Below are 24,636 nucleotides of genomic sequence, written 5' to 3'. Positions count from 1 at the left end.
TCATCCGATGATGCCACGATGGAGCACAACTCCCAGAGCGTGAGCCGGGGACGGTGATGATGATGCCTGTCTGGACCAGAGCCCTAGCCCTGAATAGGCCTAGACACAACACTGACAACCCCAGTTATAGGCGGTAAGCTTTGCGGGGAAGGATCAAGAATACGCTGTAAATCTTCGGTACGGTCCCCGGACTTGGATGGATGGGGCTCATTTACCGAACACTCCATCGGACTGTTTTCCATGGGCTGAAGCTGCGCCCGCGAATGAGGACAGCTGGGGAACACTAAAGCCGCCAATAGGCCCGTGAATTCGCCGGTGGCGGCTGGCAAATGATGCGAAAGGTTTTGTTTTGCTGCAGTGAAGCTCGATGACCAACCACCAAAGTGGCAAGGCGGCCCGGGGAGAATAGGCCTTAACGCTGGCCTCCCCCATGGTCATGTCAGTTCATAAGCAGTCAGCCTCAGTAACCCATCCGTGCCTGTACGTCTGCATAGGGGCTATCGTTCTACAGTCGGCCCGAGGAGGGTTGGGACGATGAGGCTAGAATTCGGACATGCTGGAGACTATCGTTTTTGTTTTGCTTCGGCTGATGAAGCTTTTCCCCAGATGTCGTAGGACAGCAGCCAGAAGACTTATCGACGGCGTTTTTTCTGATGGGACGATTGGAGCAAGAGGGGAAAATAGAAAGGACGAAAAAGAACAAAGAACAGTTTGGACATGGCTGGCAAATGCCTCGCCTCATCTCACCTTCTCGAACAAGCGCTATACAGGAGTTCCCAATGGCATTGGGTCCAATATCAATGATGCCTTTTGCAAGTTCCAGAGCACTGGCAGCTGTCCAAGGCTGTTTCACATCTCGATCTCCCAGTCATCGCCAAGGCCAGTCGCAAGTCTTAAGCCTATTGCTACTGTTATCCCCAGCGGCTCGATTGTTGATCCGGCTCGTGCCAGACGAATGTCACCAGAAATAGCGGGGGGCTTCAGGGGTAACGCGATCTAACTCTGGATTTTCTCTAGCGCTGGGAGCTATTGACAGGCACGAAAAGTAAACAATCGGGCCATCGAACTGATGACGGTTTGGACATTTGACGTGATTGGCTGGGCAGAGCTCTTGGAGAAACGCGTGCGAATGTGCTGAGATGAAGACAGAACGGATTCTGGCTAAAGAGCGTCACGGAGCAGCCAAGTTGAAATTGTGTTGAATTAGTCGCAGTGCATGAGTTTGCAACTACCAATGCTGTGTGATGGCGTTCTTCTTGGCCGCCACATTGCAAACCCAATGTGAGTGCGAATAAAAAGGAAGGCGGATGGGTTCTCCAAGCAGGCCCGCAGTATGGCATTTGGTGGAAATGGCATATAGAATAACCAGACCCGTGTACGCATTGTCTTTTACCGACTCTGCAATACAGCCGACGAGGCAGCAGACTAACATCTCCTGGGCACTCTTTGGTGTGTAGTAACTATGGCGGTATGCGGCGTCGGACGTGTGGAGTGGCATCGTCATCGTATGCGGCAAGGTCTAGTGCAGTGCTAGTTTGTTAGTGCTGCGATATTGCTGGATTGCAGGCGCTGATTGACTGACTTTTTGAAGACTTGCATGTCGGCGACTGTGATGATGGAGGAGATGAAGGAGATGAAGGAGTTTGAGGAAATTTTGGCAAAGGCAAGGCCTGCTATTGCCTGAGGCTGCTGGAAAAGATACAGCAGAGTGTACAAATAGACGAGCAATACGCGAGCTCGCTTGAGCCTCAAGCGAGAAGGGCGTATCCCACAAGAAAACACATTGGAAAGTACATCTAGACTTACTAACCGATTGCCCCCATGGTAGGGTAAAGCCAAGAGCACTGAAAGCCAACAAATGTCTTCTAAAATTGCTTCAAACTTGCTGTAGCTCATAGCTTTTAAACCTATCAGCTGTTTTGCAGGCTAATACTGGTACCAGCTGGGCAAGTCATCCAACATGCGGACCGTCCTCATCAATCTTCACTGCCAACACAGACATTGAGGTTCTGCATTCCGGGCAGACCAAAATGCCCACTGTCTAAAATGCAAGTGACTTGCACTCAATTTTTGTTTCTTTTCTCCAGTCTCAATTGGACAAGATTATTCAGCAAGTCTCTATGCTCGAGGCTCTGTCTGGCTGTTCGTCAGAGATCCTTCTTCTCAAAGGGTTTGTACCATCTGGCAGTTAGGCAACAGGAAGGTACTTGTTCACGTGGCTCAACTCGCAGCTCGACATCTCCTTCTACTTCTCTTTCCACTTGACTTCAGCACCTTTGTTCAATCATTTTGTCACACAAACGACAATCATGTTCACACAAAAAACTATTGACGCTGCCAAATCTGTTTGAACGGAACGTACAGCCTTTTTCCCCCTTGTATTCACTGGATGATGCAAATTGCTGATGAATTATCTCAAACAGGAGAAACTTTCTCGAACCTTCACTGCGCCGTCGAGCTCATTCCATCCAATGTCCGATTCCAAAGCTTCTATACACTACCCGGCAGCGCCTAGGCAGATTAAAGTTGATGGACATGTCAATTATCTGCCGCCCGTTCCAATTGAATCACCACCATCTACGTGGAAAAGCGGATATCAGAGGTCAGTACCAGTGGTAGACAGGTTGCTCATTCGGCCAGCCGTCCATTCGCAAAAATTGGATTTGTGTTGACTAGCTGCTTTTCTCTTACTTGAACCAATCAAATCCACACAATCATGCCTGCAGCCGAATGGGGCCAATCCTACGTCTCTGCCAAGACAGCAACCAACCGCGGCCCCCGACATCTCGGTCCAATAAGGCCTAGGACGAGCGTGTTTTGCATTGCCGACATCGCCATCTCATCTCTGCGATACGCTTGCAATGGAGCCGCTGGGCGTGTTTTCAAGTGCCGGCACCACCGCCGATCTGTGCCAAAAGCTTCTGTTGCTCTGCAAGGATGTTAAGAATGCGGCAGCGGAGACTGACCAGCTACGGCGGCTCCTCGCTAATTTCCAAAGAATCCTCACCAGCGTTGAAGAGATGCGCAGTAGCCCCAACAATGCAAAGCTCAAGCACACTCACCAACTCAGCGATGCCGTTCATGAAGCCCAGTCACTATTGCAAAAATTGGGTGATGATCTCTCCCCCTCTTCAGAAACGGCCCACAGAATACTGCGCAAGATCAAAGGAAGCTCAATCAGGTGGCCCTTTGAGAAAAATGACATTCTCGAGAGAATGAGTAGCCTAGAACGATGCATGCAAGTGATTAACGAAAGCCTTCAAGTTGATCAAACGTTAGTACACGGCGTCAATTCTAATCCCTTCAAGTCTTGGCGGTCAGTGCTAACTAGAATATAGCAACCTATTGCTCGACATCAATTACAGAGCTATTCTTGACAAGCTTCCTGTCGCAGGTGATGCCTATTTCGATTCCTTCGACGAAAGCAGCAAGGCAAGATGCCTTCCAGAAACTCGAGTGGACCTCCTTCAAGAAGTTTCCAATTGGGCCAAGAATTCAGACTCACATGCCGTATTTTGGCTCAATGGCATGGCAGGCACCGGCAAGTCGACCATTTCTCGAACAATTTCGGAAATTTTCGCGAATGAAAGTCGCCTCGGGGCCAGTTTCTTCTTCAAGAGGGGCGAGGCTGACAGAGGAGGACTGGCAAAGTTTTTCACAACAATGGCCGCGGATCTTGTACGCCGACAGCCAATATTTGCGCCCCGAATCAAAGAGGCGATTGAAACTGAGCCTGGCATATCCACGAAATCAGCATCAGACCAGTTCCAGAAACTAATCCTTGGCCCTCTATCTACTATTCCTAAAGGTTCTGGCCAGGAGAGCCCTATCATCGTCGTGGTCGATGCCTTGGATGAATGCGACCGAGAAAAAGACATTGAACTCCTCATTTGGCTTTTTTCTCGCTCATCACAACCAGCCTTTCCAAAGTTGAAGTTCTTCCTAACTAGCCGCCCTGAACTTCCACTCCGCCTAGGTTTCAAGAAAGTAGAGGGAACCTATAAAGACTTGATCCTTCACGAGGTACCAGCCAGTATCATTGAGAACGATATGCTGAGATTTTTTGAGTATGAGCTTTTTAATATACGAAACGACTACAATCTCTCAAGGTCGGATGATCTCAAACTTCCAGAAAGCTGGCCTGGCAGCTCCAACCTCGAGATCCTTGTCAAAATGGCTGTTCCTTTGTTCATTTTTGCTTCAACTACATGCCGCTTCATAGCTGATCTCAAGCACGGTGACCCCCGTCGTCAGCTCCAACGAGTCCTTCAGTACGAAGCAAAGGCTCCAGGATCGCGTCTTGACGCGACATATTTACCAGTCCTGGACCAACAGCTCGACGGACTGTCTAACAGTGAAAAAGCAGAAGTTGCTCAAGAATTCCGAGCTATTGTTGGCACAATCATCATCCTCGCAAACCCTCTGTCGATTACTGCATTGTCACGAATGCTTGATATATCCAAAGAGACCATTTCGAACCGCCTAGAGATGTTGCATTCTGTCTTAGACATTCCGCCTTCATTAACCATGCCGGTGCGAATGTTGCATCTTTCGTTTCGCGACTTTCTGTTGGATCCAGAAAAACGTGACAAAACCCCATTGTGGGTAGAAGAGAGACAGGCCCATGCTACAATGGCCAATCACTGCCTGCGCTTACTCGACAATCTCAAGCCAGATATGTGTAGTCTCAAATCTCCAAGCATATCAACGGTGGATATCCAACGCGAGACAATCGACCATCATTTACCTCCTGAGCTACAATACTCTTGTCTATACTGGGTGAGTCATGTAGAACATTCGGAAACGAAGCTTGTTGATGGAGGTTCAGTCAGCGAGTTTCTACTGCGCCATTTTCTCCACTGGCTAGAGGCATTGAGCCTCATGGATCGGACTCGAGAGATCATTGGATTGATTCAAGTGCTTCAAGCGCTTGTAGAGGTATGCTCCTATTTACCCTCTATAGTTTTGGGTGTGGTTCTCCAAGTACTAATAACCTTTGCAGCCAGAAGCAGGTATCAAGACATCCGACTTTCTGAATGACGCGAAACAGTTTGTGCGCACCCATGCCTCGACAATTGAGTCGTGGCCCCTCCAAACATATTCTTCGGCGCTTGTTTTTACCCCATCGGACAGCGTAGTGAGGGCCCAGTTTAAAGACAATATTCCTTCATGGATACTATTTCCGCCGCCAGTCGACCATAGCTTGAATCCGTGCACACTGCTGATAGAAGGGCGTAGCAATTATATCGAATGTATGGCCTTCTCGCATGACTCGACGTTGTTAGCTTCGGGATCCAGAGACCAGACACTGAAAGTATGGGATATTGTTACGGGCGAATGTTTGCAAGCAATGACGGGCCATACAGACTTTGTCTTGTCGGTAGACTTTTCTCATGATTCATCACGGTTGGTGTCTGCGTCGTCTGATCATACCATTCGTATTTGGCGTACCGACACGGGAGAGTGTATCAGAATACTCACCGGCCATTCCGGCATTGTGACATCTGCAATATTTTCACCTGACTCGACTTTGATAGCATCAGGAAGCGAAGACTCAACTGTCAGAATATGGAACGAAGAGACTGGGGAGTGCAAGCATGAGTTGCTGGGCCATAAAGACCCCGTGACAACTGTCGCATTTTCACGAGACTCAACACTTGTTGCATCTGCATCTCACGATGGAGTTATACGTATCTGGAGCACTAACGGTGGTACGTACGAGTCTACTATGCACCAGAAAGAGGACTATCATCCATGGCTTACGATATTCTCACCTGATTCAACGCGTTTGGCAGTCGTTTACGGCGGCGGCGTCTTGCAATACTGGAGACTCGATACGAAAATTTGTGAAAGGCGAATTCAGTTTGGAAACAGTAATCTCAAGATAACACACGCTGCAATTTCGCACGATTGGAAGTATTATCTATCCACCACCACGTTGGGGAAAACATTGCTTTGGCGAATAGATACGGAGCAATGTGTTCATGCATTCAACCCTCGTATTGGTTTCATCTCGTCGGTCGCCTTTTCGCCTGATTCGACATGTTTTGCGTCGGCTTCAGTCAGTGGTGAAATCGGTACGTGGGATGTCGTGGAGCAAGACCAAAACCAGCTGATGGCTGATCCAACCGCCATCGACACACGCCCTAATAGAATTAAATTCTCGCATGACTCATCTCTTGTTGCAACTACAAGCCTGCATGGCAGCAGGATAATGGTATGGGATGCTAGAACTGGCTGTTCTGTCCAGAAATTGAGATTTCCGGGAGATGCGTTAGATGACATGGTATTTTCGCATGACGGCTCACTTATGGCATCAGTATCGCTTGGTTCCTCTCCCAAACAACATGTGTGTATCTGGAAAATGGATACAGGTCTTGGTACGGACGTTGAGTACCACACGCCGCCATTCATGGATAGAGGGCGTTTCACATTTTCCCATGACTTGCAGTTCTTTGCTATCAGCTTTAGAGAGACGATTTCTTTGCGTGGTAGAGGCAAGAAGAGTTGGGATTACACCAATGAATATGGCCACTGGTTCTGTCAAGTTGTTTTTTGTCATGACTCCGCAGTCTTAGCAGCGGCCACAACCGGAGGTACAGTACTTTTATGGGAGACAAGAACCGGTCAACTTATTTACCAGTATTCTGTACCCGATACCGAAATCGAATGCATTGCATTCTCTCACGACTTGGGACTCATCGCTATTGCCACAAAGACATGTCGCATTCACATTATTCATCGCGATAGCGGCGAGTGTATTCGCACGATTGAAGACAGACCTGGAGATATTGACGCACTAGCATTTACATATGATGCTTCATTCATCGGTGCTAGCATGGTTGGGAGAAAAGGAACATTCATATGGCAAATCGAGACTGGCCAACTCTTACACAATATGCATCTTTGGAATATGGGTCGATATGTACAATTCAATAGCAGCACGCAACACATCCCTACAAACGGCGATGCTGACGGTCGAGAGAGCCGATTGCATGGTGTAGACGATCACTGTTGTGGCTACGGCCTTCACTCATCTGGACGATGGATCGTATGGGGTACACAGAAACTTCTCAGGTTACCCAAAAGATACGAAACACAGAAAATCGCGGTCAGTGACCGTGCAATCGTTTTGGGTTACGAGGGAGATCGAGTTATCATTATTACTACGTCGGCGAAAGAGGGACCGGATTTCGAGCATATATCCAAGATGCACGGAGGGACAGCATGAATCATCCTCTTCTGATGTGTTTGTGGACGAAGATCATGATTTCGACTTCCATTCTATATTGGCTCCTCTTGTTATCTTTACTTCATCACCAGGACATTTCTAAAGCGAGGCTTTCCTGCCAGGAGACTAGCGATCGCTTCTTGAACATTTGTCAAAGCATACTCTTCCACCATGCACCTGATGCCATGCAGCTGAGCAAACTGAATCGCCTCTTCGCTGTCAATTGCATGGCCGCTAGGCCACCCATGAACACTTCGACCTCCATTAACAAGCACAGCGGTATCGAATTCCACCCCACCAACAGGAGCCAAACAAAGCAGTTTACCACCAGGGGCAAGTCCATCGACCAGTCGGCCTATAATTTCGGCGTTTGGTGCCGTTTGAACAATAATAGAGGCGCCACCAAGTTTAGCAAGTTCAGTAGGGCCGTCGACCTTTTTCGTGTTGATGTAATGATGCACGCCGAGTTGTGTGGCAAAGGCAGCTTTGTCGTCGCCGGATGAAAGAACTACGACCTCATATCCCATCTTGCTCGCATACTGAACGGCAAGATGGCCTAAGCCACCGAGACCCTGAATAGCAACAATGGCGCCCTGTTCAACCTGCAATTTCCGGATGCCGTTGAAGACTGTGACTCCTGCACAGAGTAGAGGGGCGGCTTCTGCTAGGTTCATCTCTTTGGGAATACGGACTATGGCTTCTTGACGGAGAAGTACATACTCGGCAAAACCACCATCTTGGGTAACTCCGTTAATCGTTTGGTGTTCACACATCTGAAACCTTCCTTTTTGGCATTGTCGACAACTGCCGTCATGCCCGCCATGCCAAGGGCCTCCGACTCGCTCCCCTATAGTAAACCGATTGACATCCTGGCCCAGTTCAACGACATCTCCGATGAGTTCGTGGCCTGGAGTTCTAGGAAAGACATCTCCGAGGTGGCTCTGGGCTACTGCGATGTCTGAGAAGCACACGCCGCATGCTAACACTTTGACAAGGACTTGGCCCGGTCCTGGATGTTGAAGTTTCACGTCGTGAAGCTTGAATGGTGCGTTGGCTTGGGTAAGAATCACGGCTTTGTATGTTGTGGGGAGTGAAGCTGAAACCATTGTGACGTGAAAGAAAATTGAGCCCCGAAAGACAATGGTCTTTTTGGAGCCTTTCAGCAGCCGGATATCCAAGGAATTATGTATCCGAGCCTGAGTCACCTAGCTATTATGAGCTGTTCCTTTGCTGGAGATATGCGTGGCAGAATCCGCGTCGACATCCACGTCTCTTCACTGGCGACACAGATTGGTGCCTCAAACGGGTAATTCCCACATGACACCGAATTGGTTTATTAAGCTTGAGGGCGAAAAACTGTACGTAAGTCTTATTAAAGCATATACCTCTCTTCTTGAGATTTATAAAGCTACTTACATCGTATTTAGGCATGCCAAGAGTATCCCGTGGACCCCACTCAGCGGTTGGACATTGCCTGAGAAAATTACTCGAAGAGGAAAACAGTCGGTTTTGCGCCGACCGATCGGGGTCCACATTATGACCGCCTCATGCCGTTCAAGAGGGTGGAGATTCAGGGACGAAGAGTTGGGTGGACGGACAGTATGTCCGAGGGTTTGTGGGGCCGATGGACAGTGTGAAGCCGGTTGAGCAAAAAAACTTTGTGCTTCAAGGTGCTTACCGGTTTACAGTTCTGACTCCGCAGCAAAGTCAGGGATAACTGTACAAGTGTTGGTCGAAACAACCAAACGATGAGCTATCAGACTGCAAGTGGACGAGTCCATGGCAGCCGTCTGGTTGATCTGAGGCGTCACACGACATCACTCTCAGTATGCTTAAGGGCTTCAAGAACAGACATGGAATTCTGAGGCTAAAGCCGTCAACTTGCTGGAATCTATTCGTCTACAACCATCTCTCTCAACATACAATCGCCTTGCAAAAAATCCCCCGTGTCCTCAGTTTGCTAGGTGCTTGCTCGGAAAATATCTGTACGCGATCAAAGTGATCTGGCTATCCGGATTTCGCAAATCAGCATCCTCCCAGTCCAAAAATCGCTCGAACCCAGACTTAGTAAGGACGTTTTGGCTGGCAAGGTTTTCCGCCGACGTAAACGCCGTCATGATCTCCAGCGGCTGCTCATCTCCCTCGGAAAAGCTGCGTTGATCCACTTCGATTTCAGCCTCTTCTCGGGGCAGCTTGCACCACATGTCCAGCCACCCCTTGGTAAACTCGGTCGCGTATCCCTTGCCCCAGGCGTCTTTGCGAAACATGTAGCCCATAGCAGGCCAGCCAAAGATGGATTTCAGCTGGTGGCAGCCGCCGATGCCAATCATTTCGCCGGTTTCTTTGAGGCAGATGGCAAAGTTGTAGTGTGCCCCGTCCTTTGGCGGTAGGAAAAAATCGAGCTTTGGCCGAGTTTCGTCAATATCTATGTCGGGTCTTCCCTGGGGCGTGTTGATCATGACCTCGGGCTGTGAGCGGATCACGTTCAGGCTTTCGAGGTCTTCGGCAACCAGAGCCCGGATGATTAAGCGATCAGTTGCGACTGGAGCCCGCGTAGAGTTGAGCGGCAACGGACGAACAGGCAAAGTTGTCTTGACTGTTGCCCATTTTGGCTTGGAGGGTGTTGATGACGCCATGATTTGTTTGACTATGAGATGCTTTGAAGGCGAGTTCCAGAGAAATGTTTGTCCTGTTGTCGTGTGAATCACAAATCACGAATATCTCTCATGGTTTTGGCAAAAGACCCCCAGAGCTTCCAAATGTGGCTAAAACCGCTCCTTCGCTAACTTCTATCTTAGCTCTGGTCAGGGCTAGAGCTATGAAGAACACAGTGTGTTAATCGACCACACTGTCAGCTAGTAGCCTCAGCTAGAAACCAAGAAGCAGTTTTCCGTGTTGCATGGAGATAAAGCCGAGCGGAGCCGCCATAGTTAGGCTCGATTTGCAACCAATCTGGGTTGACGCGGATGATGAATGCCAAGACGATCTTTGACCATTTCTGGTAATTTTCAAGTGCAGTTTGCATCGGATAGAACCGAGAGCTGCTGATTCACTCGAGAGATTCATTATTCAGCTGTCAATTTGCAAGATGATGAGGTTATCGTGGTCTGTTTCTGAGATGTCTCGCTGACTTTATCCGTTAATGGATTGTTTGCCAATTAGGGCAACTTTCTGGATTTGCGAAGAATTCAAGCTGACTTCAAGCATAAATAAAATCTTTGAACGGTCCAGACTGAATATTCGGATTCTCAAGATCAAAGTCATCAACCAACAACTCGAACAAGCTCTTTAAAATATGGCATCAGTAACAGGAAGCTGTAACTGCGGCTCCATCACAGTCTCATTGACTGCACCTCCTTCAAAGACGGTTGCTTGTCACTGGTATGTTATCCAATGCTCTCTCTATCGTGGATAGCCCCTGAAGCTGATATGTGTAGCCTCAACTGTCGCCGTGCCGGTGGGCGTAAGTAACAGACACAACGCCTAGCTTCACACGAATGACACTGATGCTCGATAGCATATTCCATCAACTATGTCGTCGACGAGAGCGAGGTAAAGGTGGACGATGCGCGGGGCACACTGAACGAGTATGAAGACTACAAGACTGCCTCGGGCAACTTGGGAAGAGTACGTCTAAACGCCTTGCCATACCGTTGGTTCTAAACCACATAAAAAGATGATGTTTCTGACAAAAGGCGTTGACCTAGAGGAATTTCTGCAAGGCTTGTGGAAGGTAAGGTTTCTTTTCGTTCGATATCGCCTGAAAGACACCTTGTACTGACGGTCAACATAGTCCGATTTACACGATCGATATCACCATGCCCGGAAAATTGCTCATCAAAGCGTCACTCTTTGATGATATTGTCGAAGATAGAATGGATGTGTTTTTGGATCGCAAGATCCGGTGGTCTAGTTGAGCTACCCTACCAGGTGCTGCAACAAAATAAAATAAAAGAAGAATTATTCACAAACCTAAATCAATAATTTTGCTAAGCTCTTAGGATTCAATATGCATTGAATAGAGCAAACATGATTCAGTAATCAGAATTGCGGAGCGTCAACGCCCGAGTTTTAGTGCTTCACTCATCACCTGATGGATCCAGCAATTAAGCTTTCACTGCAGCGTCCAATACAGGCCGTTAAGCTTAGTAAGCAGAGTTACCCTCTTATCCCGGCTTGACGATTCTGTGCTTACTCTCTCAACTCTTTACTCAAACTTGCCGTCTCACAACCCCGTTGAGCCAATTGAGCAACGGATGAAGCCGTGGTTGAATGAGCCCAGTTGATCACAAACATAACAATCTGTATCGCGAGAAATAATGGGTTCGGATGTCAAGCCTCAGGGATTCAACGTCATCCCATACGAAGACCCGAGAGACTTTAAACCTTTACCAGAAAACGGTAACTCTTCTCTTGTCCTAGATGTGATTCCGATGTTTCTGAAACTGAATCAAAGTCAAGCAAACAATTCTGCCATCAAAGATGACGTCTCCAAATCTTCCGCCAAGTCAAGCGGCCACAAACCGCTTGAGTTTGTCTCGGTGACACCGGCAAAGCAAAAGGGCAACAAGGCAATATCGACCGTTGTCCGCACGCAAGTCATGAAGGACTACTTTTGGAAACAAAGGAATCCCGAGAGCACCGACCAGGCAGCAAGCGAGAATCCGGCAAACCCATCTCAGTACAAGGGAAGATTTCGACTCAACTCACAGCCCAGCAGGACAAAGCCTAGAGCAAGCGTCAAGAAGGCAAAAGGTCGCGAGAGGTCCTCTAATGAAGTCGCCAGAGCGCAAAAGGGAAGGATTCTAGTGCCGAGGGGTCCGATATCCGATCCTAGCATTTACGATCCGGATGGGTTCTTTGCGAGTACGCCTGCGGGGTTGTTGGGCGGGAGTTTGGATCCTTTTGACTCGTTTTCTCTCAAGTTGAAGCCAGAGAGTTTGAAGCTGATTTACTATTGTGAGTCGGACGAAAAAGCCGAGTTGCTGGGCGTCGGTTGCTTGGATGAGGATCTCGCTGACCTTGGCATCGCCAGATAAACAAAGCTATTCCAAGGACTTTCTCGATCTCAACGTAGGAGGCGGCTACTGCTTATTCGATGCTCGGGAACACCGGGCTCTGTTCCATTCAATTCTGTATCTGGTTGCTCTCGATTTTAATCTCAGACGCGGCTTCTCCGATGCCTTTGGATGTCTCTATCATTCATCTGAGGCATTTCGGCTGATCAACGAACGGATCCAGAGCGCCAACTTTGAAGATGCGACAATAGCAGCGGTTGCATTGATAGGGGCCAAAGAAGTACGTTCTTGCCGTCTCTTTATAATCAGTATCGTAATGCTAATTTTATGGCGCGCAGAATCTCGCTGGCATGTTTGACGTTTCGTACATGCACATGCAGGGCCTGAAGTTTATGATTCAGAAAAGAGGCGGAATCCAGAATATCAAGGGCCTTCATCGCGGAGTAGTTATATGGTAAGATCCTGGTTCCCTGAGAATGTCCTCGAGATTATTCTTGGTCAAACTGACGATACTTGACTACCAGGGCTGATTTCTGTAACTCGAGCGTTTGGAATTGCCCGCCGCAGTTTCCGCATACCTCACTTTCTTCGAATCAAGATATCGAGTTCCCATCCGAAACATTATCATCGACAGACGACGTCTCACAAGACAATCTCGATGTTGAATCGCAAATTGTCTCCCTCGTACAGTCTCTTCGCAAAATATCCGCTGCAAAAGACGTACAAGGCCACAAAAAGACGGAAGCAAGCCATGTATACGACACCGAGTACAGGCTCCATCTTATCAAAGCCAGTATTGCCGATCGCGGAGCTAGCAGTAGTGAATTGGTTCCCCTATGCGTTGCTTTGAACATATACCTCTACCTGGCTATTCGAGAGCTTCCTGCAAGAGCTCAGATGATTCAGCGCCTGATTGATCGGTTACAAGCTACCTTCAATCTGCAGCTCATAGAGAAGCCGCCTTCAAATACACATAAACAAAGCTGGATATTGTGGATGTTATTCATCGGATACGCGGCTGCCCTTGAAAACAAACGACAAGAGTGGCTTGCGCAAAGTCTGAAGTCGCTGTACACCAAGTCCAGCTTTCGGGACATGGACCAGCTTCAAGAAACACTCAAGAGCGTCTTGTGGCAGGATAGCTGGAGTGAGTATTACTTTAAAAAGCTCAGAGAAGAAATCGCTTGAGGGAGAGGGTGAGGAGAGACATGGGTGGGTACAAATCGCCATCATTTTGAACAACAAAACTCCTAGACATTAATTTGTACAGCCTTGGGTATAGCGCACTGTCATTTCGTCGTTACATTCATTCCATCATTCCCACAATGAACATATCTTCATTGCGTCTTTTTTGTTCTTGTGACATCCATCCAGATTTGTGATTGGGCAAAGACGCCGTGGTTGAATATCTTGTAAGGCTTATCCGGATCGCACAGCGTAAAGTCGAATCGCCGGATGAGCTATGCGACACAAACACACAGTTAGCGGTCAACTTGCGCAACGCGACACGAAACCTTACCTCGACAAACACTTTGTTCAACTCAATCAGGGCAATGGATTTACCCAAACAAAGCCAGCGACCATAACTGAAGATGAGATCCAGAGTGCTCTCCATTTCCTTCAGTTTGTCTGAAGAAATGTTGAGCCATCTCTCTGGTCGGAACTTCAGCGCATCTTCACCCCAGACATCTTGTCGCCGAGTAATCGCCCAGATGCTGTAACCCACTCTTGTCCCTCCTGGAATAAAGACGCCGTTCCAGGTATCACCTTGTGGTGGAACCTCCTTCGACATGAGACCCGCGATTGGCGGGAAAATGCGGAAACCCTCTTTAATCACCGCCTGGAGGTATGGCAACACTTTGGCCTCGCTGTCGGTGATGACATCGCCTGCAATGTTGGCAGAGGCGATTTCTTGCCGAAGTTTACGGAGGATTTCGGGGTTTGCGCATAGCTCCAACATCGTGGACCTGATGGCTGATGCGGTTGTGTCAGATCCGGCAGCGCTGGATTACTCAGTAAATCAGAATGAGTCAAGCTTGAGGGGGGGGTAATGAAATGGCTTACATTTGCAGCAGGATTTCGGACTCGGATTCGGTTTGAGTGAGGCCGTGTCGGATGAAGGACCCGAGCATGTCCCGCTCGGCCTTGACATCTGGCTTGAAACGTTCTGCCGCTACATCTCTTGCGATGCTTGACAAATAAAATGCGGAGTCAACATCCACGGTCTTACTCGTGTGGGACAAACCGGTGCCAGGGGGTTGAGGACAGTCTACTCACCTCATTATCCTACCAAAAGCAAGTTTGTCTTTCGCCGATGGGAGCAACCCTTTAAGAATGGGAGAATTCAACAGCCTAAGCAGCCAGGGGAACACAGTAACCACCATAACCATGGGGAGGTTCTTCTCGGTTGTCTCAATGTACTCGTATACATCAGTGTCTGTCTCCACAAAGCCAAAGGGCGCTCCGTATGCAATATCAGAGATACAATCCAAGGTGAAATACTGGACTTTGCGGCCAAGGTCGACGGGTGCCTTCTTGTCAGCGTATCTGCCTAGCAGGCCCATGAATGCCCGGACATTGTTGTCCATTTTCGATTCGATGTTGTCAACGTCGCGGCCAGCATACTAAGGCTCTCGAGCGTCAGCTTCTTTCCAAAACTCCCTAGTAGAAGATATCATGATACATACACCAGCGGCCATTTTGGATCGCAGAGCGGAGTGTGCGGCCTCATCTCGTGTGGACAAACAGTTGTTTGAGGTGGGGTTGAAGCGCATGCCGTCATACCAGCTGGACCGTCGATATTCTGTTTTAACATTGCACATGTGCTTGACAAAGACGGGATCATCGGTGACGAGGTCGTTGAGTCCGACTCGAGCGATTGTTCCTGTAAAATGGCAAAGTGTGGTTAGTTGTGTTTCATCAAGCCAGTGCATGCGGCATAGTGCAGTTGGACGCTGTGGGCGTCGGCTGCTAGCTGCGGCCAGCTACTAACCGTATTTCTGTGTCACTTCCCAGAAGTCGAGGTATGACCTGCCGCTATCGACAGACCTAAAGAGCCACAAGTTTGAGATCTTGGCTAGCAACGGCCCGTCGAAATGGCGAAGTCGATAGTATTGCCATGTTGAGGACGACACAAACCACGCAACTATTACCACCGAAGCGAAAAGAGCGACGCTAACCGGAGAGATGACGCTGAAGAAAGAGCCGACACGGTCGACATAAGACCAAACACGATGGGCCAGTTGCGCCGTGTGGCTCAGCATCGCGAATAAGGCGTGAAATGCAACTTCAGGAGGTATCTCATGATAAATCAGGAAAAAGAAGGCTCAAGCGAAAAACGTCGACGAGTGTGTGCAAATATTTTCATCCTTGCTGCGATTCTCAGCCTTGGCCGCTCATAAACATGGTTCTTGGGGGCCATCCCACATGCAGCCCTTGCCAAGGATGACGATAGCAGTACTCGGTATATAAATGGACAACTCAAGAACCAATAGGCTCGTAAACAAGCACTTTGACCGTCAAAGTATCACATGTCTCCACCGGCCAGGCTCATTTCAGCCAATGCCCGACAGATCCGGACTCGAGACGTAACCCAACTCTGGCCAAGAGGGTGTCGCAATATAGCCAGGGAAGAAGATCTCGCATTACGTGACCCCCTTTGACCAAAAGACAAATGCGGTTCCGTAGTGGATGCGAGTCAGGAACCCGCTGTTGAGTTGAATCGCTTGCTTTTACGCGGATTTCGACGGCTAACGTCAGCAGACCATTCCGGTTCAGTAATCCAGATAGCAGGCGAAGACATATTAGTTTGTCTCCATGAAGTTTGCTAATGAAAACCACGGACTCGCGGAGTTGAGTCAGGCGACAACCCGTTACTCTCCCAAGTAACATCTTAGCGACAGGCGGGGCAAAGCAGCTGCAAGACGAAATAGGGCTGTGCTTTTTAGCTCTTGGGCAATGCAAGAATATGCTAGAATACCCAGGATTGACTGCTCAATCGACTGCTCATATGCAAATAGAAGCCTGTCACTTTAGCTAAGTGGTGCTAGTAAGCGCCAATTGCGCCTGGTCCGCGAAAATTGGCGCTATCCGTCCCGCAAGGCTAGGATGCTCAAAAGCCTCCGGATTGTCTAGGAGGCCTCGGCAGGCTTGGTTAGCCAAGACCAAGGCACCTCGGCCCTGAGACCGGTAATTCGGGATGGATTGATTTCAAGCACTTGCCTTTCTTAGCTTGGGATCTGAGCTCACGAACGGTTTGGAAGCTCTGACGAACAGGTAGACTTGCTTCCCGGGCAGGGGGTGGCACTAGGGCGAACCACAATGCATGAAGACCAATACAGCATTTGTAAGCCCCCCAAACTGGTGGCCTGTTTCCTCTGCTTGGGTTCTGATTAGTTGCAGAATTGTGAGAGTTCCGAGTCAACTGCCTGTCTGACCAAGATGTGGCTTTGCGCACTTTAGAATATCAGTAAACGTTGATTGCTGTCATTGGCGCCAGGTGTGTCATCTTCCAAGGCTGTGATATGTTTGGAGCCCGTTACGTGATGATTCTGAAAGTATAAAGTAAGAAACAAGAGCACTCAATGTGCCATCGGTATAGACACAGCCAACGCCACAACTCCACAAACCATTGGGACAGCGCCTACCCGGACGAACCCGGACGAGGCTCAATTTGTTTCAATGTCTTGAAACAAGTCGATTGAGCCGAAAAATCACGCAGAATGCAACGTTTAACCTGTCCTCGTGTAGAGTTGGAGTGAAGATGCTTTCCAAGATTGCGACCGCTTGTAGCTACACAACCGACAAGTTATACGAGGTGTATTTATTCTGTAACATCAAGTCAGCGAATCGAGTAACTTACTTAGGGGTAAGAAGTAACAAACGAAACACTGACAGATCCATCTGATGTAAGCCTCTTGTTTGAAGAACATCTGGCTTGGCTATCCAAGGGACAATGTTGCCAGCAGCGCGATCGAGAGAGCGTGAGGTTAGTAAACTCACAGAAGATACCTGCACAAACTGAGCCATTGAGCGACGTATGTGTTGTTCCAGTGTAGGAAGATTAATTTTTCCTTTGCTGCGACGACATACTCGAGCCAGGTTTTGAGAATGGTTCTTGGGAGTTATTGTCCAAACAAACAAAGAGTATATTGCACTTGGGCACAAAAAATGTCGAACAATTGTTGCTGTCGTCAGCAGAACTTGGCCATCAGCAATTCAGTAAAGCCAGCTTTCGAGTCGTTATGATCTCTCACCATGGTTCATATATGGCCAGCCGCACATTGCGAGTGCTAGGCTCACTGTTAAGACCTTCGGATACCTAAAATCCCTGTCGAAAGAGCGTTGGTCGAGATGTATAGTGATATCTGACTGTTTCGTAATACGTTGGGTGATCATAGGTTGTGAAGAGCCAGATCTGTAACATACCTGCCGTTAGGAGCATCATGTTGCGTACAGGTACGCCGTCTGTACGGACGTGTTGTAGCCCGCGCCTCATTCAGCTGAGGTTGTAGCTGAAGCAAACCACAGTTACGTGGTACTGCGCGACAGTATTGTGCTAACCAAAGGTTAATAGCTTCTCACAACACCCATGACGGCATAGAGCGAGATAGTTGGGTTCAAATGAGAGACGGTCTAATGCAGCAGTAGCCTTCTTCTACTGGACGCTCACCAATGCAGCCGCCGGAAACTACGCGGATCGGAACCCGGAACGAACCCCTGGCTAATGCAGATTCGGCAGTCTCTATCGAAGCCGGGAAATGGTAAGATGCAGGGCAAATTAGGCTATTGCTCAAACACGGGAGTGGTGTGTCGATCCAGGGTCGCATCACAGACGCTGTGTCCTGGAGCTGCTTCACAGAGGCGACATGTAAGGTGAGACGGAAAAGAGATGCCGGCATGATTGCAGCCGAGCACCCAAGACACAAAGATCGGGCCTAAATCTCATGGGTCAAATATTTGTTCAATCTCTCCCTGCAGTGCAGGACAGAGTATAGCGTTTGATTGCTCTCTTGATGCAGTCAAAGCAGCCAGCTACCTTGATTGTTTGCTCCGAGGCCGAATGGGCTTTTCCGGGCCGCTGCTGAGAGTGTCATCCAGGATACAGCAAAACGGATAAATGTGCCACATACCCGAGTCTGATGCGAAGGCATTGACAGCATTCTCATTTCAAGTTCATGCCATATCGATTCTTCGGAACATCGCTGACAAGCTAATGCCCAGTGAGCGAAAACTGGCTGACTGATCCAAGAGGCTCGTGAGATAGAGTTGGCGGGAAAGGGTGGAGTTTCGTCGTACACCCGAGTGGGAAATAAAATGTCAGCAATCGTAGTCCGATTTGGGCATACGATCAATTGATATAAATGACACTGAAAACGCAAGTTGGGAGACGACATCAATCCAGTAGCATTTATTTCTGTCGCGCTTCCAGTCTTCCAGGTTCATATTGTACTCTCTTCATTGTGAAACCGAATTCGACCTGTGCTTCGTCGACCGACCGCTGTATCGTCTTATTGAGCTTTCCGAGCTCATCTGAAAGGGAACGACAACATTAGCCATCAAGAGCTGTCCGCAAGAAATATTCTACAATGCACCTGATTCTTACGGGCGCCACTGGGCTCATCGGCTCGAGTGTTCTCGATGCCATGCTCAAAATGACCGAGGTGACGAAAATCTCGATTCTCAGCCGCAGACCTGTCGCGATGGCTGAAGACGCCAAAGACCCACGGGTCAATGTCATCATTCACAAAGACTTTTCGAAATACGATTCAGAAGTGCTAAGCAAGCTTCAAGGCGCCACCGGTGCAGTTTGGGCCCTGGGAGTTAGTCAAACCAAGGTCTCGAAAGAGTGTGTTGGCCGCATTACTTAGTTCATGTCAGAAGCTGGAACTAACTGACCCCGTCGCACAGGGAATTCATCAAGATCACAAAAGACTATCCTCTTGCAAGTGCCGAAGCGTTCTCCACGCTTCCACCAAACAATGACCCATTCCGGTTCATTTTTGTATCCGGCCAAGGCTCAACGCAGACGCCAGGTCGATTCACAAGTCTGTACGGCAAAACAAAGGGCGAGGCTGAACTTGCCTTGTCTCAGATGCGCATCACCAATCCTCGTCTGTTGGCAGATGCCGTGGGCCCTGGCTTTGTCGATGGAAAAGATCATGCAGCAATTCGGCCATACCTTCCGAACCAGGGTCTCTTTATCGACGGCACCAAGATGTTGTTGAGAAAGCCGATTGAAGTGGGCGCCAAGTGGCTGCATTGCCCGAGCGAGCCAATGGGACGGTTTCTGGTTGGAATGGCATTGGGAGAATATGAAGCTCAGCTGCGAAGTGGAAACGTTGACATGGTAACGCTGAATGGAGGTCTGAGGATCATCAAGAACGTTGCGATGAAGCAGCTGGTTGGCCTCGAGGATGCGTGAGGGAGAGTGACTTTGAGAGGCAGGAGACGAAAAGTCTCACCTTTTGGTCACAAGATTGTCTGTTTCTGGGAATATGGTTAGCAGCGTGCAAATCTTGGCGTTGAGGGAGTTGGATTGGAGCATGACTTTGACAAACCGTAGATGGATGTGTAAGACAGACAAAGAGACGGGAAGAGCGAGTTCTTCGGCTCATGTTGGACATGCGATTGTTTCTGCGCTGTATGGCATTCTAATAGATGAGGGGAAAAGATGAATAGGAAAAGAAAAGACAAAATCTGGAAACAAATGCGTGCTTGCCAATGTTGTGCGTTCTGCCTCAGGTATAATCTTCGTTTACAGCTGTTAAGCGAATTGTTTTGGGTAGGCGCGTTAGTCAGCATCGTGAACCAAGGCAAGAGCTTCAATTGCCCGTCGATGCTCATCTTACGAGCATAAGGTCGATGACATGCAAATACATGAATTGATGAGTGCATCTCATATTTTTGCACTCATTAATAAAAAATAAAAATAAAAACCCCATCTCATTCACGCAGCGCTTGGATCATGTCATCATTGAAGCTGAGGCTATCTGAGAGTGTACATGGCTTCGGAACGAACTGACGAGTGAGATGCATGAGGCAATCACTGTGAAGCTTAGTGAAGAACATTTCTTTGCATATTACTCAGTTTCTACACTACATCAGGAATAATGTCTTGAATCCATCATTTTCATTACTTATTCATGATCGTGAGATTCAACTCAGTGTTGCAACGCCGCTACGTTTTTCCGTGGCCGGAATCGGTGATACTGACATGCGACATTCTGACGTCAAATTTCCAGGCATCCAAGGTCTAACCCGGTCATATCCGCATCATCACAAGCGGCCAAGAACTCAATTACCAATTTACATGCAAGCCGTGAATTTTATGTAACCAGCAATGTTTCATCCAAATAGGAAGATGATCGAAAAACATTGAGGCTGTATCAATATTAATTGCGATGCTCCAATTGGTGTTGTATTTCTTCAGATGCATTATCAACCACTGATAACAAACCTCGGCTGCTTTCGTAGCGGACATCAGGGTGCCCGACGCACTACGAATCCCGTTGGGCCCTGTAATACAGAACGTTTGCGGGCAATTGGCCACCCTGCAGCCCCTGTAACTCATGCGCTGTAAGGTTTGGAGCAAAAGCTCCACAGCCCGCGTCATCGATGATGCGACGATAATTCCAGGAAACCTAATGTTTATTATAAGAAAGACAAGGCCTCGCCTCATTTTTGTCATGAAATTATCCGATTCTATCTCCTCTATCAGTACCTTATACGAACAGCCTCAACTTTGATTATTTTTTTGCTATACTTTACAATTACTACTCCCACGCCATGTATATCCAAAAACTTACCGCCGCCGGCCTTGCTCTCGCAAGCATCGCATCATGTACGGCAAATCCCCGTCATCTTCCCCAATTCTCTTTCTCAACAAAAACACAAACTCTATGAAATTTACCCCTATCTAACGCATTACTTTTAGCTGGCGATACCGTCTCCAAAGGCCACGTACTTGACTTCGCAGTAGAAAAGTGCATCGACAGCGACGGAAACATTCGCTGCACCAAGCCCTTCCCCGTCAAGGAAGGTTCATGCTACCGGTTCGAGTGGTCGACGAACGGGGCGCTTGCCCACACGACAGTCGAGGTTAAAGACGCCGGGAGTGGCGAGATTGTGTACTACCGCGATACCAACGGCGAGTGGAAGCCTAAGAAGAACGAGATTGTGTATCTTGATTTCAAGCCCAAGATTTGGGGGCAGGGCAACGAGACTGTGGAATATGAGGTCAAGAAGTGCGATAAGGATGATGAGCTGTAATCGAGTCATCTTGGACGATTGAAATATCTTTTAATAATAATAATCTGCTGTATCAGCATTGAATCTCGAATACGCACATTACTAGCCCGTTTATGCGCAGATGAAGCCGCGCCCAGTGATGAACGTGATGCTGCCTGTACATATTGTGGTATATCAAAGATCTATCCAAAGAGGCTCAATACACACACCACATCATACCTAATAAAACACCACAGACTGAGATCATCACCATGTTCAAGGCTCTACGCCATTCGTTTCAAATTAAATCTTCATTTGCGGGTCGTTTTGTCCTTTTTGTTGGGAGCAATTCACTCTTTGTCCACAATCGTATTCTCTTTCATCAATATATTTTTATCTACCTGTTAGTAACGGGGCCAGCATCTACAGTACATTAACTCTCATCATTGTCTATTGAGTTCATAATGGATTGGTTATAGATGGGTACCTCTCTGAGGTGAAACCGCCACGTCCCACTAAAGAAATACGAAACATCACGAGTACCCCAAAGTAAAGTTTAAAATACTCCCATCGATAAGGGCCATTTCCACCATCACATTAGCATTCTGATCCCCTTTGCTCCGATTATGTCATCCCTCGCTCCATAGGGCTAAGATTCAACGAGATCCGAGATCCGAGACGCCGCCATTAGCGGATCGAGCTGACTAGGGTCCACCAACATTTCACTTTAAATGAACTCTCAAGTCACTATTTTATGTACTACGCGACGATGCTTTTCAAAACACCATTTATGTATTCCGTTCTCATACGTGTCCCTATCCTCGTAACCAAAAGTCTTAATCAGTACCCTACTCTTGTAAGAAGTCTGTGTACCTCGATGGTATAAGCCGCCCTCCCCTCTCCTCCATTACCATTACCACCATCTCGGTCACCATGTAGAACGGAATATCCCAATCAATGCTTTCACTCGTTATACCTAAGCACGGAATGGGAGTGAACGCTCATTCTAGGCGCCACCAATCCCGCTGCTCCTGCAATACCTGGTTAATAAAGTAGCGCGGCAAACGTAGTCTCTCTCCCCTCTGTCTCAGAATATAATCAGAGGCCGCAATGTAGCTAGAGACAAAAGCGTCCCACGTCCGCTTCTGAATCGACAATCTCTGATTCGGTCTTGGAATGTAGGGGCTCTGCTTCACAGCGTCCACAGCCAACTGCACGCCGTCTTCATTCATTTCTATTGTCCGGGCTTTCTCAAAGTGACCGACTCGGAGTATGGTGTAACCTTGAGGGAGAGATTCGAGCGACGGGCCGGGCTCAGAACCAGCTTGTGAGCGTTGACTCTTAACGCTCTTCCATGAGCTGAATAGGAAAAATTGTACTCCACGGGCATCGATACAGGCGACCCAATGCAAAAGCGCCAGAGCAACGGCCACTCTACGGGCCAACGACTCAACGTCCAGCTGTAGCTCTATCATTTGGTTGAAATACATCTTGTCGTTGTGATATGAGAAGCACTTGGCGTCGCCTCTGCCCATCATCGAACTGAAATAGAGATGCACTGAGCAGTATCTGTAGGTATCGGCTCTGCGGTCCTTAATATGGGGCACATAGTTACCCACGATGTACTGATCCAAATCCAAAATCGGCACATTTGGAACTGATAGTGGAAGTGGCGGAATTCCCTCGGTGCCATCGTCTTTTGCTGGAAGATAGCATATTGTCTCAATTCTGTACTCCCACGATGGAAGCCCGCCGAAAGGAATTGCCTCATTTGTGCTGACGTAGGGATATCGTGCGACTTCGACGGCAGTAAATTTCCATCCCTGAAAGACTTCAAATATGTGCTGATACATTTCTTTGAAAACCGGTGCTTTTTCCATTCCCCGTGGTATGGGCGGCTGGTGCGGGCTCGGAAACGGAAAGGATGGCCTGCCAAAGCCAGTGGCATTTCTTGGATGAAGCCGTATGGGAAGATTGAAAGTGGGCACTTGATAATACCACCAGCCTCCTACTCCTGGGAAAGCACGCTCATAGTGGAATCGCTTATTAGAATAGGCTAGTTTACATTCTTCACATAGAATGAATGCCTTTCCAAACGGAAAATTTGGCGGGGGAACGCTGTCTGGGAGCATAGGCGACGTTGAATGACCTGGGCTCCCGCTCGGAGTGTTTGGACTCTCACTCGGAGTGCTTGAACTGTCACTCAAAGTGCTTGAACTGTCACTCGGAGTGCTTGAACTGTCACTCGTAGTAGATGCCTCGGAAGTGGTTGCCCAACTATTTCGTCTCGGCCACATGGAGGTGTCGGCTTGCATCATGCTGTCCGGGGTAACGGATGAAGGAGGCTCGGAATCGACGCTTGAACTATGAGGGCTACAGCAAAATGCGCAGACGATTGGAGGACACCGTGGCATGGGATTTTTTCCCTTGTCCTTCTTTTTTCCCTTGTTCTTCTTTTTCCCCTTGTTCTTCTTTTTTCCCTTGTCCTGCTTCTTCACAGTTGGGCTCTTCGGTATTTTGTCTTGATAAAATGACGAGACCTGAAGCCATTCTGGGAAATGCTCCACATCCCAAGGACTGTCATGCGTTTCGGCTTCGTCATGGTCACCAGGGCGACAGAGGGCCTGGAGGTAACTTAGCTTGATGCCATGAGGATTCATATCGAAGTGGTGTGCGACTAGGGGTGTCCATGTTAGCATGAGTACCTTGAGGGGTGAGGTTTAACCTATACATCTTGATGTCTTAACTATGATGGCTAAGGAATAAGAGGACACGAGCTGAAGGCAGAGTATAAGTTGAGAGCTGAATGCAGTTGAAGAGTTGGATGAAAGTCAGATGAGAAGATGCAAGCCGATGCAGGGGGGGAGGCTGCCTATTTATAAGCGAACGGCGATGGCACTACTCGGTCGAGCACGAACTGAACAGAGATCAGCAGCTGTGGTGCTTAAGCCAGCCCGTCATACCCCTCTCATCTAGACTCGGGAAATTTGTTGAGTTCGGCGTCTGAGAGCTGGTTGAGCACTTCTATTTTCCACTGTGAGGGCGAGAACCTTGTTCCGCGAAGCAGATGGACCATGAGGCTTTTAGAGTTTTATGCAAGTACAGGCGATATACTTCACTGCTCTCCTTGGATAGCGCACCAAGCACACTATCAAAGGC

At 48.3% G+C, this 24,636-nt stretch overlaps 9 protein-coding genes across 9 annotated transcripts; 5 read left to right on the top strand and 4 right to left on the bottom strand.

The window, feature by feature from the left end:
- Nucleotides 1-2,861: 2,861 nt before the first annotated feature.
- On the top strand, nucleotides 2,862-7,231 carry M431DRAFT_488891 (hypothetical protein; the record flags this gene model as incomplete). Its single annotated transcript, XM_024916617.1, has 3 exons — nucleotides 2,862-3,274; nucleotides 3,339-4,938; nucleotides 5,003-7,231. The coding sequence occupies 3 exons, from the start codon at nucleotides 2,862-2,864 to the stop codon at nucleotides 7,229-7,231; spliced, it is 4,242 nt and encodes a 1,413-aa protein (XP_024779803.1).
- Nucleotides 7,232-7,308: 77 nt separating this feature from the next.
- M431DRAFT_73181 (hypothetical protein) lies at nucleotides 7,309-8,337 on the bottom strand (the record flags this gene model as incomplete). Its single annotated transcript, XM_024922108.1, has 1 exon — nucleotides 7,309-8,337. The coding sequence occupies one exon, from the start codon at nucleotides 8,335-8,337 to the stop codon at nucleotides 7,309-7,311; it is 1,029 nt and encodes a 342-aa protein (XP_024779802.1).
- A 456-nt stretch (nucleotides 8,338-8,793) lies between these two features.
- Nucleotides 8,794-9,983, bottom strand: M431DRAFT_172101 (hypothetical protein). Its single transcript, XM_024913037.1, has one exon. The coding sequence runs from the start codon at nucleotides 9,865-9,867 to the stop codon at nucleotides 9,184-9,186; it is 684 nt and encodes a 227-aa protein (XP_024779801.1). The 5' UTR covers nucleotides 9,868-9,983; the 3' UTR covers nucleotides 8,794-9,183.
- A 543-nt stretch (nucleotides 9,984-10,526) lies between these two features.
- On the top strand, nucleotides 10,527-11,148 carry M431DRAFT_71747 (hypothetical protein; the record flags this gene model as incomplete). The annotated part of the gene is made up of 5 exons (XM_024921946.1): nucleotides 10,527-10,612; nucleotides 10,669-10,694; nucleotides 10,749-10,858; nucleotides 10,939-10,964; nucleotides 11,025-11,148. 5 exons carry the CDS (start codon nucleotides 10,527-10,529, stop codon nucleotides 11,146-11,148), a joined length of 372 nt encoding a protein of 123 aa, XP_024779800.1.
- A 516-nt stretch (nucleotides 11,149-11,664) lies between these two features.
- Nucleotides 11,665-13,437, top strand: M431DRAFT_72080 (hypothetical protein; the record flags this gene model as incomplete). The annotated part of the gene is made up of 4 exons (XM_024921982.1): nucleotides 11,665-12,190; nucleotides 12,267-12,529; nucleotides 12,588-12,703; nucleotides 12,774-13,437. The coding sequence occupies 4 exons, from the start codon at nucleotides 11,665-11,667 to the stop codon at nucleotides 13,435-13,437; spliced, it is 1,569 nt and encodes a 522-aa protein (XP_024779799.1).
- A 118-nt stretch (nucleotides 13,438-13,555) lies between these two features.
- On the bottom strand, nucleotides 13,556-15,512 carry M431DRAFT_72529 (hypothetical protein; the record flags this gene model as incomplete). Its single annotated transcript, XM_024922039.1, has 5 exons — nucleotides 13,556-14,252; nucleotides 14,314-14,439; nucleotides 14,527-14,873; nucleotides 14,937-15,133; nucleotides 15,242-15,512. The coding sequence occupies 5 exons, from the start codon at nucleotides 15,510-15,512 to the stop codon at nucleotides 13,556-13,558; spliced, it is 1,638 nt and encodes a 545-aa protein (XP_024779798.1).
- A 3,324-nt stretch (nucleotides 15,513-18,836) lies between these two features.
- Nucleotides 18,837-19,715, top strand: M431DRAFT_103330 (hypothetical protein; the record flags this gene model as incomplete). The annotated part of the gene is made up of 2 exons (XM_024911517.1): nucleotides 18,837-19,096; nucleotides 19,159-19,715. The coding sequence occupies 2 exons, from the start codon at nucleotides 18,837-18,839 to the stop codon at nucleotides 19,670-19,672; spliced, it is 774 nt and encodes a 257-aa protein (XP_024779797.1). The 3' UTR covers nucleotides 19,673-19,715.
- A 987-nt stretch (nucleotides 19,716-20,702) lies between these two features.
- On the top strand, nucleotides 20,703-21,728 carry M431DRAFT_502238 (hypothetical protein). The gene is made up of 2 exons (XM_024918128.1): nucleotides 20,703-21,091; nucleotides 21,185-21,728. The coding sequence occupies exons 1-2, from the start codon at nucleotides 21,037-21,039 to the stop codon at nucleotides 21,517-21,519; spliced, it is 390 nt and encodes a 129-aa protein (XP_024779796.1). The 5' UTR covers nucleotides 20,703-21,036; the 3' UTR covers nucleotides 21,520-21,728.
- Nucleotides 21,729-22,233: 505 nt separating this feature from the next.
- Nucleotides 22,234-24,449, bottom strand: M431DRAFT_172058 (hypothetical protein). The gene is made up of 2 exons (XM_024913035.1): nucleotides 24,209-24,449; nucleotides 22,234-24,154 (listed from the first exon to the last, which is right to left on the bottom strand). Exon 2 carries the CDS (start codon nucleotides 24,135-24,137, stop codon nucleotides 22,479-22,481), a length of 1,659 nt encoding a protein of 552 aa, XP_024779795.1. The 5' UTR covers nucleotides 24,138-24,154; nucleotides 24,209-24,449; the 3' UTR covers nucleotides 22,234-22,478.
- Nucleotides 24,450-24,636: the final 187 nt, after the last annotated feature.

This window comes from Trichoderma harzianum (assembly GCF_003025095.1).
Source record: "Trichoderma harzianum CBS 226.95 unplaced genomic scaffold M431scaffold_1, whole genome shotgun sequence".
In the NCBI taxonomy this organism is placed as follows: Eukaryota; Fungi; Ascomycota; class Sordariomycetes; order Hypocreales; family Hypocreaceae; genus Trichoderma; species Trichoderma harzianum.
The sequence above is the reverse complement of the archived record's forward strand: the minus strand, read 5'-3'. Positions and strand labels throughout refer to the sequence as shown.